The 15,098-nt window shown below is 47.0% G+C and overlaps 1 protein-coding gene across 4 annotated transcripts in view; it reads right to left on the bottom strand.

Annotated features, from left to right (window-relative positions):
- The window catches only part of CC2D2A (coiled-coil and C2 domain containing 2A), a 132,686-nt gene extending 119,220 nt beyond the window's left edge, over nucleotides 1-13,466 (bottom strand). For 3 of the 4 annotated variants that reach the window (XM_077750425.1, XM_077750428.1, XM_077750426.1), the window contains exons 1-5: nucleotides 13,348-13,466; nucleotides 7,564-7,622; nucleotides 5,186-5,269; nucleotides 4,739-4,852; nucleotides 3,238-3,361 (exon numbers count right to left, since the gene is read on the bottom strand). In XM_077750425.1, the coding sequence (XP_077606551.1) occupies nucleotides 3,238-3,361; nucleotides 4,739-4,852; nucleotides 5,186-5,269; nucleotides 7,564-7,602 (361 nt within the window). In that variant the 5' untranslated portion in view covers nucleotides 7,603-7,622; nucleotides 13,348-13,466. The remainder of the gene's footprint in view (nucleotides 1-3,237; nucleotides 3,362-4,738; nucleotides 4,853-5,185; nucleotides 5,270-7,563; nucleotides 7,623-13,347) is intronic. The other variant, XM_077750427.1, reaches the window with a different exon arrangement.
- Nucleotides 13,467-15,098: the final 1,632 nt, after the last annotated feature.

Below are 15,098 nucleotides of genomic sequence, written 5' to 3'. Positions count from 1 at the left end.
TGAAGTTTAGGGAGATGGAGGAAATTGCCCAAGAGAGTATGAAAGGGACAGGTAGAGATTGGTACCCACACCTGTCTGACCCCAAAGACCATGTCTTTTTGTTTGTCTGTTTGTTTGAGAGAGAGTACAAGCAGGGGAGGAGCAGAGAGAGAGGGAGAGAGAATTCTAAGGAGGCTCCACGCTGTCGTGGGATGCGATGTGGGGCTCGAACTCCTCAACTGTGAGATCGTGCCTGAGCCAAACCCAAGAGATGGATGCTTAATGGACTGAGCCACCAGGATGCCACCAAGACCATGCTACAACTCTCTTGCCTTTCTGTCACAAGCTGACTAAAGACATGAGTGGGCAGCCTCTCTCAGGTGGGCGCTGGAGCCTGGGAGCACTCAGGCAGCCACGAGGCTTTCAGAGGGCAGGAAGCAGCCCGCCAGGTGGGGAGATGGGAGAAGAGTGGGAACACAGCCGGAAGCGGCCAGAATGCATAGGGTCTCAGAAGCCAGAGCAAAGAGAGTGTGGGTTTTATGTGATGCTCATCATAGATTTCTGAGTAGGAAAGCGATATACAGAAGGTTCGTTTTTAATGTTTATTTATTTATTTTGAGGGAGAGAGAAGAGAGAGCGCACGAGAGCAAGCAGGGGAAGGGCAGAGAGAGAGGGAGAGAGAGAGAATCTCAAGCAGCCTCTGCATTGTCATCACAGAGCCTGACACAGGGCTCGAACCCATAAACCCACCAACTGTGAGATCATGACCTGAGCCAGAATCAAGAGTTGGACGCTTATCCAAGGAGCCACCTGGGCATCTCCTGGTGCCATACTTCTAACAAATGGCAAAGGTGTGCAATTTCCCAGGCATGGCCGCCTCCACTTTGCTCAGGGCGCACTGTTTTCTGCCCACGTTTGTGTGTTTCCAAGCCACCTGTATGGAATCGTCTTTCACCAATGCTACCTCAAGACTCCCACACACCCTTCAGCCTGAGCTCTTCTGTTGCTCTGTGTCAGCCTAGACTCCTTGCTATGTTTCTCAGTGCTCTTTGCCTTCCTTGCTCCTCATCTGTCTTTCCCTCTACTGTGCATTGGCATCATGAATGGAATCCATTCTGCTATCTTGACCGCATGGCTGGCTTTCTGCTGGTGGTTGGCCACCACAGGCTTCTTATGCACCAGGTGTCCCCACGTCACTCCTAGGGGGGTTTTCTTTACATCTTTCCCACCAGTGCTGCCAAATTACCAACAGTTTTAGCTCTATCCTGGAATGTCCAGATACCTGCTGGCCATGACCTTGTTGAGGCAGCAGATCCTAGCTTTCTATTGTTTTTCTCTTCTCCAAATCAGAAATCATAGGTTTTGTTTATTTTTCACTTTTGGACTAATGCAAAGTCCAAAAGTCTCTTATCTCACTGTAAAACCCCTTAGTCACTGTGCGTTTATCTATGTAATATACTAGTGCATACTATTTGAGTATTTATAACAGTGCATACTATTTAAAACACTTTTTATACCTTTTTATACCTTTTATACCTTTTTTGATTTCATCCTCACATTCACTCCCATGGTGCTCATAAATAGTATTTTCCTTATTTTCAGAATAAAGAAAAAATTGACTTTTTAGTAAGAGTCTATTATTGGCCAACTCCTCTGACACTTCCCCCTTGATTTAAAAATAACTGTTTCAAGAGAGCTTGAGTGGCCCAGTCGGTTAAGCTTCCCACTCTTGATTTTGGCTCAGGTCATGATCCCATGTCAGGCTCTGCCCTGACAGCACAAAGCCTGCTTGGGATTCTCCTTCTCCCCATTGTTCTGCCTCTCCTCCGTGTGTGTGTGTGTGTGTCCTCTCTCTCTCCCAAAATAAATAAATAATCTTTAAAAAATACTTTAAATATTCCACAGTTGTGCTATGGACGGAATTGTGTCTCCACACAGTTCATAGGTTGAAGCCCTAACCCTCACTGTGACTATTTGGAGAGAGAGCCTCTGAGGAGGTAATAAAGGTTAAATGAAGTTACACAGTGGTACCCTCTTACAGCATGATCGATGTCCTTATAAGCAGGGACACCCAAGTGAGCACACAGGACGATGGCAGCCACCCATGAGGGAGGCAGAGAGGTCTCGCTGGAAACCCACTGCTCTGGCACCCTGATCTTGGACTTCCAGCTTCTAGAATTATGGGAACATAATGTCTGTTGTTTGAGCCACCCAGTCTATGGTATTTTGTTATGGCAGCCAGAGGTAAGACAAGTTGTAATCTTCAATAAAGAATAAGTTTGAGCAGTTAGAAAAAGAAGTAACTATATGAAATAAAGTTTGGTTCTGTTTTACTAATTTGTAACAGTCCTATGATATCATCGCTCTTAGATGGGAACCACATTTTTCTCAGGGTTGGACTTCGGATGAGCTTGCTTCCAAAGCCTTCTGGTTTCCAATAGTTACTTTATTCCCCAGCCCCGCTGCAGAGAAATAGGGTAACAATTATGTAATGATGAGTTAACAACTGAAAAGTGTAACACACCTTTTCCTCTTGTCTAATCCACTTTTCATGAAAAGCAACAAGTAAAGGGTGATCCTTTTTCCTACAACAAGCAGATAATTAATGATGTCCACCGTAGTGGAGGTTCTTGGAAGGGGGGAAAGTGCGCACGTATATGTGAGTTAGGTGTGGGGTACTACAAAGCCAGAGCCACCGAGAGCCTCCAAAGTTCTCTCATGCCTTGCAACATCGGATTCAAGCCCCACTTCTTGGATGTGGATGGCTTCCTAACCATTTCAACCTCCCCTGAATGTCTATGAATTTGATCACCTGTACCATTTTTAAAAAATGTTTCTTTATTGATTTTGAGAGAGAGAAGGGCAGAAAATGCAGGGAAGAGGGAGAGAGAGAATCTCAAGCAGGCTTCCCGCAATCAACACAGAATCTGATGCAGGGATCTCATGAACCCCGAGCGAGATCATGACCTGAGCCAAAATCGAGTCAGGTGCTTCACCTACTGAGCCACCCAGGCGCCCTCACCTGAAACATTTTTATTTCAAGTAACGCTTCCAAGCTTACAGAAGTATGTCCTGAAGCTATGTGTCCTGTCTCCTAGACAGATGCTAACCTAGAAAACTGCCCACAGAGTTGGGGTGAAGTGGGGGAGGGTTGATAGTCATGTATGAAAAATAATACCCATTAAAAACTCCCATATTGCTCTGTGCTGATTACAAGAGGCATGTAATACTGGCTGAACTGAACCAGGGGACACTTACTGCGGGGGCCTCGACGGGCGGTCATGCTCAGGGGGCGAATGTCAGAATCTTCCTGCAGGGGTTCCGGCTGATTGCCTAGATGGGGATTTTCAGACACCATTTCCTGGAGGCCAGTGGTGGGCAACTGTGGGCAGAGGGGAAGACGTGGTTATCCCCAGGGCTTCGGTTGACACAGATCCTATCTGGGGATAAGGTGGGTCACTCAGCGAGGGGACAGGCCTTAATATTATTCAGATCTAGATAGCCATGGTGCTGTTACCTGTTAGTAAAGGGGTGCCACCCCTGAGTTTGTCTAAGAGGGTTCTCGTGAAATTACTGAGGCATTCCCAAATTAAATATTTTCCCTATTTCTATGAATAATGTACAGACCTGTGCAGAAATTGGGTGGAAAAGGGAAGCAGAAAAGTCGCGGCCAACTATGTGATTCCCAACTCCAAATCTGTTGGAAACAGCTGCCAAAGTGTCCCCGGATAATTCAGGGCAAGCAACAGCCTGTGGTTCCTTCCCCAGGCTCTCCGAAGAGGGGAGGCTGGTGAACAGAGGTGACAGTGGAAGCCAAGGCTGAGCGTTGGCCTTTGGGGCCAGACGAAGGCTTGCCTCTGAGCTCGGATAACTGAGGGACTCGGGGCAAGTTGTTTAACTTCCTAGCTTCCTTCCTTCTTCATCAGTAAAACAAGGGAGATGAAAATACCCCGTGCACTGAGATGCTGCTTTGTATCAGCCATTGTGCAAAACACGGGACATTGTGACTCAAATAAATGGCCTGGGGTGGACTGGAGGCACGGACTGAGAAAAAAATAATTCTTCCAAAGTCCGTTCTGAAGTGCCGCTGGGGTTAAACAGTACTCTGGATTTCTTACAACACCCCCAAACCTCTCCTGCTCCGTGGTCTGCAGTCTGGGCTCTGCTTGGATTAGATCCAGGAGATGGTGCCTAGGGGTGCAGTGCCTCGTATCATGCTCCCCTCGCCATCCCTGCCTCTTTCTCCTGTGCCTGTGGCTCTGTAGCTAAGGACTTGCACCCTTTCCGTCTGTACTCTGGGTCCCCTGCCCTGGCTGCAGAGCCTCCCGGGAACCCTGCAGGAATGGGTTAAACCTCCCTGAATGGCTAGGCAGACTGGCCACGTGGCTGGCAGCGCCTCCACTCTGCACTCTGGCCACCCCCTCTCCCCCTGGCTGCTCCATCTCAGCTGCAAAAGCAGAGGCCACCCCTCCGCCCACTGGTGCCAACCAGAGTGTGCTCGGGGTGTGGGGGGTGCAAAGAGGGGGCTTCTCCCCTCACTTCAGCTCCCTTGGTTGCCTTCCCTACCTCCGCACCTCCCCGCGTCCCGGTCACTCTCTCCAGGCAGCCCCATCACGTGGGTGCTGGCTCAAAATGGCGCTCCCTTCCTTCCCTCTCCTGCTGGCATCTCAATTATTCCAAGCAAGTTGCCCCTCCAAAGAGATCTTCCCTGCTTCCCCTCCTCGGAGGGCAAGGGCTCCTGACCCTGGGAATTATTTACCTTGAGAAGGTTGGCCTCACAGGGGGATGCTCCCAGCCAAGGAGGGTCACTCCTGCGGAGGAGAGCTGGGAGGGGGGGCTCTGGTTTAGACCGAAGCGGAGCTCGGGCTTGGAACTGGAGAAAGGGGGAGTTCCCCATGATTAGTAATCCTGCACTGCCATCTATCGCCCGCCTCAGCTCATGGCCTTTGAGGACAACAGTAAAAAGACTCCTTCCCTCTTTTCTGGACTTCTCTCTGGAAATGGGAGAAACCTCAGAGGGAAAATGCTCAGGGTACTGACCATGGCCTCCCTGTGAAGGTCACTCTTAAGGCCCCACATAGGTCCTACACCTCGCCTCTTCCACCTGCAACCCTGGCTTTTCCAGGGTGCCCCTGGGAGAATGTGCCATTCCCTGCGGGTGCCCGTACATTGTCAATCAACAGCCAATGCACAGGCAGACACCTACCCGTTTCTTTCTTTTCTGTCTTACAATCTTCGAGCTCTTCTTCTGTCGTCCCACACCTGCGTCCTCATCATTTTCATTGAACTCCTTTGTAAAAATGCAAACGGAAGAGAGGTCATTTAGTCTGTGTGTAAGTTGGGGAACAAAGGTAAGAAAAGAAGAGGTGTGCATTTTACATATTAAAATTAAAATCACCATCCTGACCCCACCTCTAAAGTTGAGTGTGGGTGAAGGGACAGTTGACATGGTCTAAGCAACTACCAGCCTCTACTCTTCTCAAAACACACATCATGGTCTTGAAAACTTTTATCCAAATGGAAGCACAAATGAGATGAACTTGGAGCCTTCATAGTTCACCCATAAAACATCCACCATGCTTCTGGCTCTGCGGACACAGAGGTGCTTCCTGCCCTCAAAACACAATCTAATGAAGGCCAAGAACAAGGGTGCCTACCCGGAGAGCTTGTCTGCCCAGAGAACCCCAGCACAAGATGACATGGGAATCAAACCAGAGGTTTCAAGGGCCGGACTCCTCTGCCCTCCAGCCTCAGTCTCAAGTACAGAATAATGAAGATACATGTTAAATCATCATGAAGTCTCAATTTAAAGACAATGTTTGTGGGTCTTCTTGAAAACAGAGAAATTCTTCCACAGTGCAAACTTTTTTTCTTTTTCCATACGACACTTTCTAAAGTTGTAGTGATAAAATATTAGAGCTGAATGCCCTCAAATATTCTGGTCCTAGACTTCTACAAACCAGGGCACACCACCTCTGAGCATAAAAGAATTGCAAGATAAACCTGGAACCTGTCCCTCTTATACCGAATTCATTAGAAAGGTGTTCAAAGTGAAAATGGGATTTTTTTAAAAATGCTAAGATAAACTTGGAACTCAAAGGATGGATGTTAATGATATGATTTAAGATTTCAAAGAAAGGTCAAGCAGGTTGCTGAGCCAGCCTCCAGCTGCACATCCTTGACCTTGGCCGTGGAGGTTAGAGAAGATGAGAAATTCAGTTGGCAGAGGGAACGAAGGTCCTGGCCAGTGAATGGGCATAGCCTGGGTTTGTCTTTTGATGTCTCTGACTCCTCCTCTGGGTGAAAGCCCCATCCTCACTCAGCCTCACGATTCAGTGCTACCAGGTAGGGAGTGTTCCTAGCTTAAGGGTTGACCAACTTCAAAGATTGTAAGATGCTGCTAACATTGTGGTGTCCAGGTGTGGCTCTTAGTTCACGTCTAAGTTCTCACTGGCTTAGAATGGATTTGTGAGGAAATTTGGGTCTTTGTTATTGTTTTGTTTTGGTTTAGTTTAGTTTAATTTTGCTTTCCAATAATGTTTTTTTTTTAATGTTTTCTTTATTTCTAGGAGAGAGAGAGAGACAGCGTGAGCAGGGGAGGGTCAGAGAGAGAGACGGAGACACAGACTCTGAAATAGGCTCCAGGGTCTGAGCTGGCAGTCAGCACAGAGCCCGACGCGGGGCTCAAACTCACGAACCGCGAGATCATGACCTAAGCGAAAGTCGGACGCTTAACCGACTAAGCCACCCAGGCGCCCCATGCTTTCCAATAATGTTTTGATTCTCTATCAGTGGAAAACTGTCCAGTAAGACTGCAAATTAGATAGAACGGAAACTCCCTGAGGGCACAAAACTCCTTTGCCGCTGTATCCCCAGGGAACAGAGGCACAGTAAGTAGTTGTTGCATGAATGAATAAGAGGATATAGGTTTATGTGGTTTGAAAGTACTTGATGTCTTGCATAAAGTTAACCTGTGTGGTTGTATCTGGGTAATGTGTTCCTTCAGGCTTTAGAAGCACTCTGTAGAAAACAGCATATCTTCTCCATTTCTGTCTCTATGGTGTCAAGTCAGTTGGCCCTGGAGACAGCAGAGAAGCTGGAGCTGAGTTCTGAGGTCTGCAGTCTCCAAATAGGAGACGGCCTCCCTTCTTTGTTCTAGGTAGTGTTTAATGATGGTTTGTACACGATGAGTTAGGAATGGCAGGAATCCATGTGATGAAGGATTCTACTAGTGGTTGTAATCTACAATGGTACCGTCATCCTGAATTTCTCTACAAATCCATGTGCTTCAGCAGAGCTGACTCAGTAGCAGAGGTCACTCCGAACAGCTGTGTGTCATGAAATGGTGACCAGGCAGCCTCAGAGCATTCGTGTAGAGGTTAGCTCCTGGAATGTCTCCAGGGACGCATTTCCTATGCCATCAGGGCCCTTCTCCACCACGTGTCCAACATAGTGCCCTCTGCATTCAGTAGGCGTGCAATAAAGGCCTGTTGCTGGCCTAACTTCCTCACTCACTAAGGTGTGAGACACAAGTGCAGTGCACACACAACCACACCTTTAGGGGACACCTAAGCAACCACTTACCTCTGTGATTATTTTTACTTTTTCTTCCTTGGGATTCATTTTGGCTGTGATGTCTGCTCCTGACAGGAAAAAGGAAAAAACAAAACAAAACAGAGAAGTCAGGCCTTTGAAAATCAGTGAAACATTCTTACTATTTAAAAAAAATTTTTTAATGTTTTATTTATTTCTGAGAGAGAGAGAGAGAGAGAGATACACTGTGAACAGGGGAGTGTCAGAGAGAGAGACACACACAGAATCTGAAGCAGGCTCCAGGCTCTGAGCTGGCTGTCAGCACAGAGACCGACGTGGGGCTCGAACCCACGAACCATGAGATCATGACCTGAGCCAAAGCCAGCTGCTTAACCGACTGAGCCACGCAGGTGCCCTGAAACATTCTTACTATTGATAACTATGAAGCTGACCTCATGTTAGAGTAGAGGTTTCATTCCCAAGGAATACGGGCTTGCAGACCCAGATTGGTGGAAATGAGCCCTAGTGGAAAAGGAAGGATGCCAGACCCTTCTGGCCCCATGGGCCCAGCAATGAACCTGGTGCCACTGGGCAGCCGGTGCGAGTGACGGAATGCTGCTCTTGGAGTCAGAGGAGTCCTTCTCACACTCCCCACTTGGCCTTGGTCCTTATTTCACTGAACAGAGAGATGACACCAGAGGGGGCTTCCATCCCCTCCCCTCCCCCACCCTCCGAATCAGGCCACGTCTTCTGCCTCTACTCCTATGGTGCCGGTGCCTGCCCCTGCTCCCATCTAGTCTGGGATGTCAGCCTGTGCACTGGGCCCCAGAACATCCCTCCTCCACGAGTTAAAGCCAACAATTTGCCCCTTTCCCCTGGATAATCACTTCTTCCTGCTCTATTGGCCCAGTTCCCCCATGAACAAAGTGCTGTGATTGGCTCCTTCTTTATTTATTTTTTTAAATATTTTTATTTATTTCTAGGAGAGAGAGAGAGACAGCATGAGCAGGGGAGGGTCAGAGAGAGAGGGAGTCACAGACTCTGAAACAGGCTCCAGGCTCTGAGCTGGCAGTCAGCACAGAGCCCGACGCGGGGCTCGAACCCACGAACCGCGAGATCAAGACCTAAGCGAAAGTCGGACGTTTAACCGACAAAGCCACCCAGGCGCCCCATGATTGGCTCCTTTTCTTTAAAAGGGCTGTCTCTGGACTCCACTTCTCTTTCTAGCTAGTACTCTACTTTTCAACCTTCTACAGGAAAGCTCTTCACACCTTCTCTTCCTGGTTAGGTTTGCTGGGCCCAGCACCCCCTGAAACTGCTCTTCCCAGGGTCCCGGTGACGCTGCATCACCGCATCTAAAGATTATTCCTCAGTGCTCATCTTATCTGACCCTCAGAGGCACTTAGTAATGAAAGTGACCCATCACCTGCTTTTTCTTGAAATAGTTTCTTCTCTTGGCTCCTGGGATGTGTTCTTTCTTGGTTTTCATCTTACTGTCTCTCAGACTCCTAAGCTGGTCTTTCTACATCTCCTCGATCACCACATGTGGGGCTCCGCTTCGCCCGTACTCATCCCCATCTCTTGGCTTTAAATGCCATCCGTCTACTGATACCCCACACGCTTATACTCTGGGCCCACACACCTCCCCAGAGCTCCAGACTTAAATATCCGGGTGTTTGATGGATACCTTCACTTAGCTTAACATGCCCCAGATGAAGCTCCCTGTCATCACCCCCAAATATTCTTGTCCTGCAACTTTCCTTGTTGTAATAAGTAGGACTCATTTGTCTTAGACCAGAAGCCATGGAGTCATTCCTGACCCTGCTTTGACTCTCGCATGACACACGACATGCAATCCATGAAAATCCTGATGGCTTTGCCTTCAAACTATATGGAGAATCCAACACCACTAACCACCTCCAATGTTATCACCCTGGTCAGGCACCGCTGTCTCTCACACGGCCTCTGGCAAGACCCTCCTAACTTCTCTGCTTCCCACCTCGCTCACCTACACGTTGTTCTTTACACTGAAGAGAGTGAATTGTTTAAAATTCAAGCACAGTCATGTCATTTTTGCACTCAAAATCCAATGACTTCTTTTTCTCAACAGAGTAAAATCCAAAACCCTTTCAGTTGCTTACAAGGCTCTATATGACCTGCACTTGAATCCTCTGGCCTCAGGGCCTTTGTACTTGCTGTTCCCTCTGCCAGGAACCCTCTTGCCCAAGATAACTGCAAGGCTCTCTGTCTACAGAGACCCTTCAGAGAAGTCCTCCCAGAATACTCATAATACAATGATAATCTGCCTTCCTTACCTTCCTGGAATTCCCTAACTATCTCACCATGATTTCTTTTTCTATAGTGCTTATCACCAGCTGACATATATATTTATTTGCTATTGTCTGCCCATTCCTGTTAGAATCTAAGCTATAAGAGGGCAGGGACGTTAGTTCATTGTTTACCCCCAGAGCCTAGAAGAATGGCACGTAGCAGACACTCAACAAATGAATGACTAAATCACTACTTATTGGTTGCATCTTCCATGGCCACATTCTGGAGCCCTTTAAATCTCCATTGTCATCTCTGGGTCACTGGGGAGATCAAAGGAGAGAACACAGGGAGAAACGTCAATGCTGACAAGTCATAAGCTCTTCCTAATATCCTGGAATATGAATCTCCGATAGGCCTTGTCGTTTAGGCAGCTCATCTGAGGTGTTCAAGATTGCACTGACCCTGTGGGGGAATTAGCACATTAAAGGGAATCAAAGCAAGTGGAAATCTGTTGTCTCCTCTCCAGACCTCCTCACAGGCTACCAGAAATGGAGGAAGGAAACTGATGTCAGCAGCTCAAAAAATAAAAGGACAAGGAGGTGATCTAGATGGAATGAGAGGCAGAGGATAGGCATTAAATGCTCAAGGACACAAAAGCTCTCTAGGAAACAACTCCGGTAATTATGAGCTGGAAAAAAAAAAAAAGAACTGTGATGTATTTTAGGAAAGAAAGATTCTTTCTTAAGAAGTGAAAAAAAAGTCATATATGAAAGAAATAGAAGTAAAAATGAAAAATGTAACAGAGTTGATTTTTTTTCTCCTCATTCTTTCCTGATCATTACCTTTGAATGAGTTTCTAAGGAAATCAAATGACATCAAAATTTATTTTTTCATGAGCACGGGTCCTAAGAGAAGATAAATCAATACTGCTTGGCTTTAATATACAGCTTGTCATCACCAAATGCGTTGAGCGCTTGTTAATATATTCCTATCGGCAACATCAAAATAAGAGGCATAATTTCCCACAGACTTATTTTGTGCTATCTCTAGATGCGTGCTATCCCCAGACCTTACAGCAACATTTCTAGTTCAGTTGTACAGGCCTCAATTCGCCTATGAAGGACCAAGGTTTCCTCTGAGGTTAACCTCCAGCAAGACACACAATTTGTTCAAGGTTATAGTTATTAAATGTCACATTCAGAATTTGGTAATTCCAAATTACCAAGACTTGGTAATTCCACAATCTTCCCTATGCCACTCTACCTCTCTATCTCACCATTGATCCCTGTTTTTGTGATCATATCAGGAAGCAATCTATGCTAGTCCACTCTTCTAGAAATATGTACAATTGAAAGCTATGGAGTATTACCCCAATGAGAAAGGGGTCTGGCTACTTTATAATTTAAATGTTTTTATTTATTTTTGAGAGAGAGACAGAGAGAGACAGAGTGTGAGCAGGGGAGGGGTAGAGAGAGAGAGGGAGACACAGAATCTGAAGCAGGCTGCAGGCTATCAGCTGTCAGCACAGAGCCCTGCATGGGGCTGGAACTCACTGACTACAAGACTATGACCTGAGCTGAAGTTGGACGCTCAAACAACTGAGGCATGCAGATGCCCTGGGCTTTGGTTTCTTTAGGTCAATGATTTATTTAACTTAGTGCAGAAAACCAAAGACAATTTTCTAGGAAGGTACTGCTGAGACCTTCATCTAAAGAAAGGGACTGTCTCTGAGGGTGATGAGTGGATCAGAGTCCTATCCAGAAGGCTCTGTGATAAATACTACAGGATGTAGGCCAAAGAATGTAGGTCTATGATAAGGGATGCACTGCATTTGACTTTGGGCTGCTTAAAAAAATAACACAATATGAGTGTCTTATTCCAAAACAGTGCGAACACGGGTGTATTGAGATAGCGAGATCTTTGTAAAAAATTAAATGAACCTGGGTCCCAATTCCAGCTCGATTTGTCAGCTGTGTGATCTTGGGAATGCCTTCACCTCTCTGAGATCTGTTTCTTCACCTGCAGATTTGCAATGATAATTCTTACCTCCAAGAGTGATTATCCTATAAGGGTTAAATAACAGACTATATGGTAAAATGCCTAGCATGGAGCAGGCTCTCAATACTGTGATTATTATTAAACAAAGGTGATGTTAGAAAAGGAAAGTAGAAAAAGGAGTGAGGATGGAAAAAGACTTAGGGGACAGAAGGCGGGAGGTCACAAGAAAGACCTGAGGTGACATTCAACTCCCCCATTATCATCTCTGGTTCCCACCTTCAATCTCCTGGCTCCAAAACCCAAGTTCCCCTCTTTCCCTTCCCCTGGCTGAGCCCAGGGGAGTCTCCTTTCTCTTTCCATTTATGGTGCTTCTGAAGCCCTCCCCTGCCCTCATGCCTATGGGTATTTCCTCCCTATATACAGTGCTTAGCTGTTTGTGTCCTAGCCTGTTAAGGTTGGAGCCTGAAACCCTGGCAGGTGCCACACACACTACTTCCAAATTCATAATCTGATTCTACAAGGCATTCCAGCCACAGCTTCGCTTTGTCTAAGGTTAGTGACAGATAGCTTTTATGGAATCACTCAATCAGCTCGATGTAACACACATCACCCCGGAAGAGTGCATATAAATGCTGTACTTGAGCTGCACTCTGTGGTATATGCCCACGTTTACGTGATGAGCTAAGTGATCCCAGATCATCTGCTGTGTTTCAAGCATGTTCGACGCTTTTATAAATATCTTATGGCACTTAGTGCATTGTGCCGTTAGCCTCCATTCATAGGGCTGTCTTCTGAGTAAACTCTGCGCTTCTGACCTGGTTCTTACGCATTTCTGCATACTCTGAACTTCAGTACATTGCCTGGCGCCTTGTTCGTGCCCGACAAACATGTGAGTGAATGACTCTTTAAATGAGCTGTAGGAGATAGAGAGAGATTTCATTCTGGAGCTGAATTTATTTGCAGAAGAGGTTATGTGAAAATCCAATAACAGATGCGTATTTCCCACTAGACTTTATTAGCTTTCCATAGTGCCTCTTTGTAGCGAAGGCGAACTATCAGCATAAATAACAGCCCGCAGATTTTCTTGTGGTCTTTTGAAGCAGTGACCTCATCCCTTTGTCTGTAATGGCTCTTCCTCTGCCTATTGCCACGAAAATGCAGTAACTTTGCCCTTGGACCAACTTGAACTGAGAGGCTCAGAGATGCTACACGCAGCAAATGTTTCTGGGAGACAGGAAAGCAACAGGATGGCAGGAAAGTCCCAGGAAGGAAGCGGAGCAGCCCTGTGCGAGGGATTCCACCCAGGGGCGGTGACGAGCCAGGCTCATGTTTCCTGTAAACCGGACAGCAGACAGCCTCTCAAATCAAAGCAGCCCAAGTAACACTCTATGATTCAATTCCAGAAAGTAAAACGTAAATCATAGTGGTGAGAAGCCCTACACCTAAAATTCATTAAATCAGCTCAGGGGACCGCGGGCTTAGACAGCTGCACTCCAAGCCGGGGTAACGGGAGGCAGGACACCGTTTGCTGGCAGCCCTTCGCCCGCCCGGGTAAGAACTGGTTACCTTAGGAACTTTGCAAAGCGCTTTGCAGATTCCGCTTCCTGGGATGGAAGGAAAGTGGAGAGAGCCGAGTCTTCCTGTCGAATCTTCTGAAACAGTCCAAAGGGAAAGGCTGAACGTCAGGGGCGGACCCGGGGCTGCTCCCTGGGAGGCTGAAGCCCTGGGAGCAAAAACACCCGCTTAGCAACACGTTCCTAAGGGAGGTCACTCTNTGGCTTTTTTTTTTTTTTTTTTTTAAAGTGACAGGTGACTTCCAGTAGCGGAGCACAAATGGGTTGGGGGAGCAGATGAGCACAGCACAGAGAGGAACCAGCTTGGGGCAGTTGATCGGAAATTAGGTGGGACTTTAAGAACCATGCCCTCCCTTATGTCATCGGGGTCCCTGGGCATTCTGGTAAAATACAGGCGATACTCAGGGGCGGGAGGCTTAGAATTATGAACGGTCACCCCGGCAGGGCGGTGCATCTGACTTATTGGCAGCAAAGGTTCTGTGGCAGTGCTGCCGGGCACCAGTGATGTTTTCCAGTTAAATGTGGAGGTTGGATGTCCAGGATTAATCTTTCCTTATTCTCTGAATCCCACTGAGATTGGTCAAAGAGGATAGAAATGGTATTGGCTCAAAAAAAGCAAAGGTGATGTGAGAAGAGGCAGAGCAGATGGAAGAGGGATGGAGTGGACAGACCAAGGAAAACCACACTCCAACCTTTCTGGTGTGTGTGTGTGTGTGTGTGTGTGTGTGTGTGTATCTGTGTGTCTTTGCATGTGTATCTGTGTGTGTGGGGAGGAGAATATGGAAGTGAGCCCATCTATTCTGCAGGATTCTGGAGAGGGTCAGGATTAGGTTCAGGAGGGTGGGTGTTGAATCGTGTTCCCCCCAAAAGAAACTATGTTGGAATCCTACCCCCAGGACCTCCGAATGTGACCTTATTTGGAGAGAGTGTCTTTACAGAGGCAATCGATTTAAAAAGAGGTCCTTAGGGTGGGCCCTAATCCAATACAACCATGTCCCTATAAAAAGGGGAAATTTGGGGACAGAGACAGACATGCACATAGGGAAGATGATGTGAAGACCCAGGGAGAGCAGCGTCTACAAGCTCAGGGAGTCCTGAAGCCACCAGAAGCTGGGAGAGAGGCTGGAAACAGAATCTCCCTCACAGCCCTCAGAGGAAACAGATGCTGCCAATACCTCATTTTTTTTTATTTTATATTATTTTATTTTGTTTATTTAGAGAGAGAGAGAGAGAGAGAGAGAGAGCAAACATGAGTGGGGGACGAGCAGACAGAGGGAGAGAGAGAATTCCGAGCAGGCTCCATGCTCTCAGTGCGCAGAGGGTGACGTGGGGCTCCATGTTACCAACTGTGAAATCATGACCTGAGCCAAAACCAAGAGTCCGATGCTTAACCGAGTGAGCTACCCAGGCAGCCCTGTTTATTTTTTAACGCCTGATTTCTTACCTCTAGTTTTCACAATAGCGAGACAATGTATTGGGATATAGTGAATACCGTGTATTTGGTACTTTGTTACAGCCTCCCCTGGAAACTAATCTAGACAGATACCAAGGCAAGTGGAGCTGAAAATTTAAGAAGATGTGAACAGCTATGCATAGAGGAGTTAGGTCCTCAGGACCCTCCCTTACCTCTGGTCAGTCTGGATTATGCTCATCCTCCTTAATCCCCTTTTCCGTCTCCTCCCCCATCCCAGAGGAGATCAGAGGCGATTTCTCTAGGGAAGTTGAGCCAGAGACACTCTGGTC

Source organism: Crocuta crocuta, unplaced genomic scaffold, assembly GCF_008692635.1.
Source record: "Crocuta crocuta isolate KB4526 unplaced genomic scaffold, BGI_CrCroc_1.0 scaffold179, whole genome shotgun sequence".
NCBI classification, from domain to species: domain Eukaryota; kingdom Metazoa; phylum Chordata; class Mammalia; order Carnivora; family Hyaenidae; genus Crocuta; species Crocuta crocuta.
This window is presented reverse-complemented; position numbering and strand designations above follow the sequence as displayed.